At 55.2% G+C, this 931-nt stretch overlaps 1 protein-coding gene across 1 annotated transcript in view; it reads left to right on the top strand.

The window, feature by feature from the left end:
* COPZ2 (coatomer protein complex, subunit zeta 2) overlaps window positions 1-931 on the top strand; it is a 20,008-nt gene that overhangs the window by 10,940 nt on the left and 8,137 nt on the right. The window contains exons 3-4 of the mRNA XM_008592022.1: window positions 393-474; window positions 707-771. Of these exons, the coding sequence (XP_008590244.1) occupies window positions 393-474; window positions 707-771 (147 nt within the window). The remainder of the gene's footprint in view (window positions 1-392; window positions 475-706; window positions 772-931) is intronic.

Raw genomic sequence — 931 nt, forward strand, 5'->3', positions numbered from 1 at the left:
GGGATGATAAGGCAGCTGTTAGGATTGTTGTTGTTTAGGAAGGACTCCTGGCTTCGCCATCTCCCCTGTAGACTCTGGCTGGTGTAGGAACAGCAGGACCTAGTGACCACCACAGTCCTTAGCATCCTGCACAGCTGCTGAATGTACGAGAGCCTCCAAGAAACTGGGAGAGGACTCCAAAGCAGGCTTCAATATTCCTCTGCTTTTTATGAATTTCTTTGCTTAGAATTTGTTTATGGGGAAATAGCGAACATAGGCCGAGAGGGCAGTAAAGGGGAGACGGGGCTCGGCAGGGCCCTGCTTGGTTGGCACCCCCGATTCCCTGCGACCCAGCCAGGAGGAGCCAGGCTCTGTGGAATGGCCGTGGCCCCTTCTCCTTCCCTTTCTCATAGTATTATGATGACACATTCCCCTCCATGAAGGAGCAGATGGTCTTCGAGAAAAATGTCTTCAATAAGACCAGCCGGACAGAGAGTAAGTGTCCTCCTCTTCCTCCTCCAGAACCCTCAGATGCACACTGTCATCTTCTCCATCTGGACACATCTGTCCCCTTTGGCTTTCCACACCCACGGGCCATTCCTGTTTCTCCAGAGGCTCTTTTCCTTTCCTTCCCAGCTGTTCTGCACTCCCTTCTTCCGGGAACCTTCACGCTCCCCTTTTCTCTGGGTCCCCTGCGCCCCCCAGCACACCCGGACCTCCCTCTCAGCTGAGGAGGCCAGCTGTGCTTGGCTCCCCCACCAACTTGGAATGGGTCGCAAGGCACTGCGTGCAGTGGGCGGGAGGTTGACCGGGTCAACAACTGGGTTTGTTGACTCCTCAGAATGAGGCAGTCCCTAGAAATAGAGGAGCGGGTCAGGGGTGGGAGGGCATAGAGCAGCCTCATGGTGGTGTCCCTGGGCTGTCTTTCCAAGGGTTCCTTGGAAGGGGAAAA

Source organism: Galeopterus variegatus, unplaced genomic scaffold (genome assembly GCF_000696425.1).
Source record: "Galeopterus variegatus unplaced genomic scaffold, G_variegatus-3.0.2 Scaffold7505, whole genome shotgun sequence".
Lineage (NCBI taxonomy): Eukaryota > Metazoa > Chordata > Mammalia > Dermoptera > Cynocephalidae > Galeopterus > Galeopterus variegatus.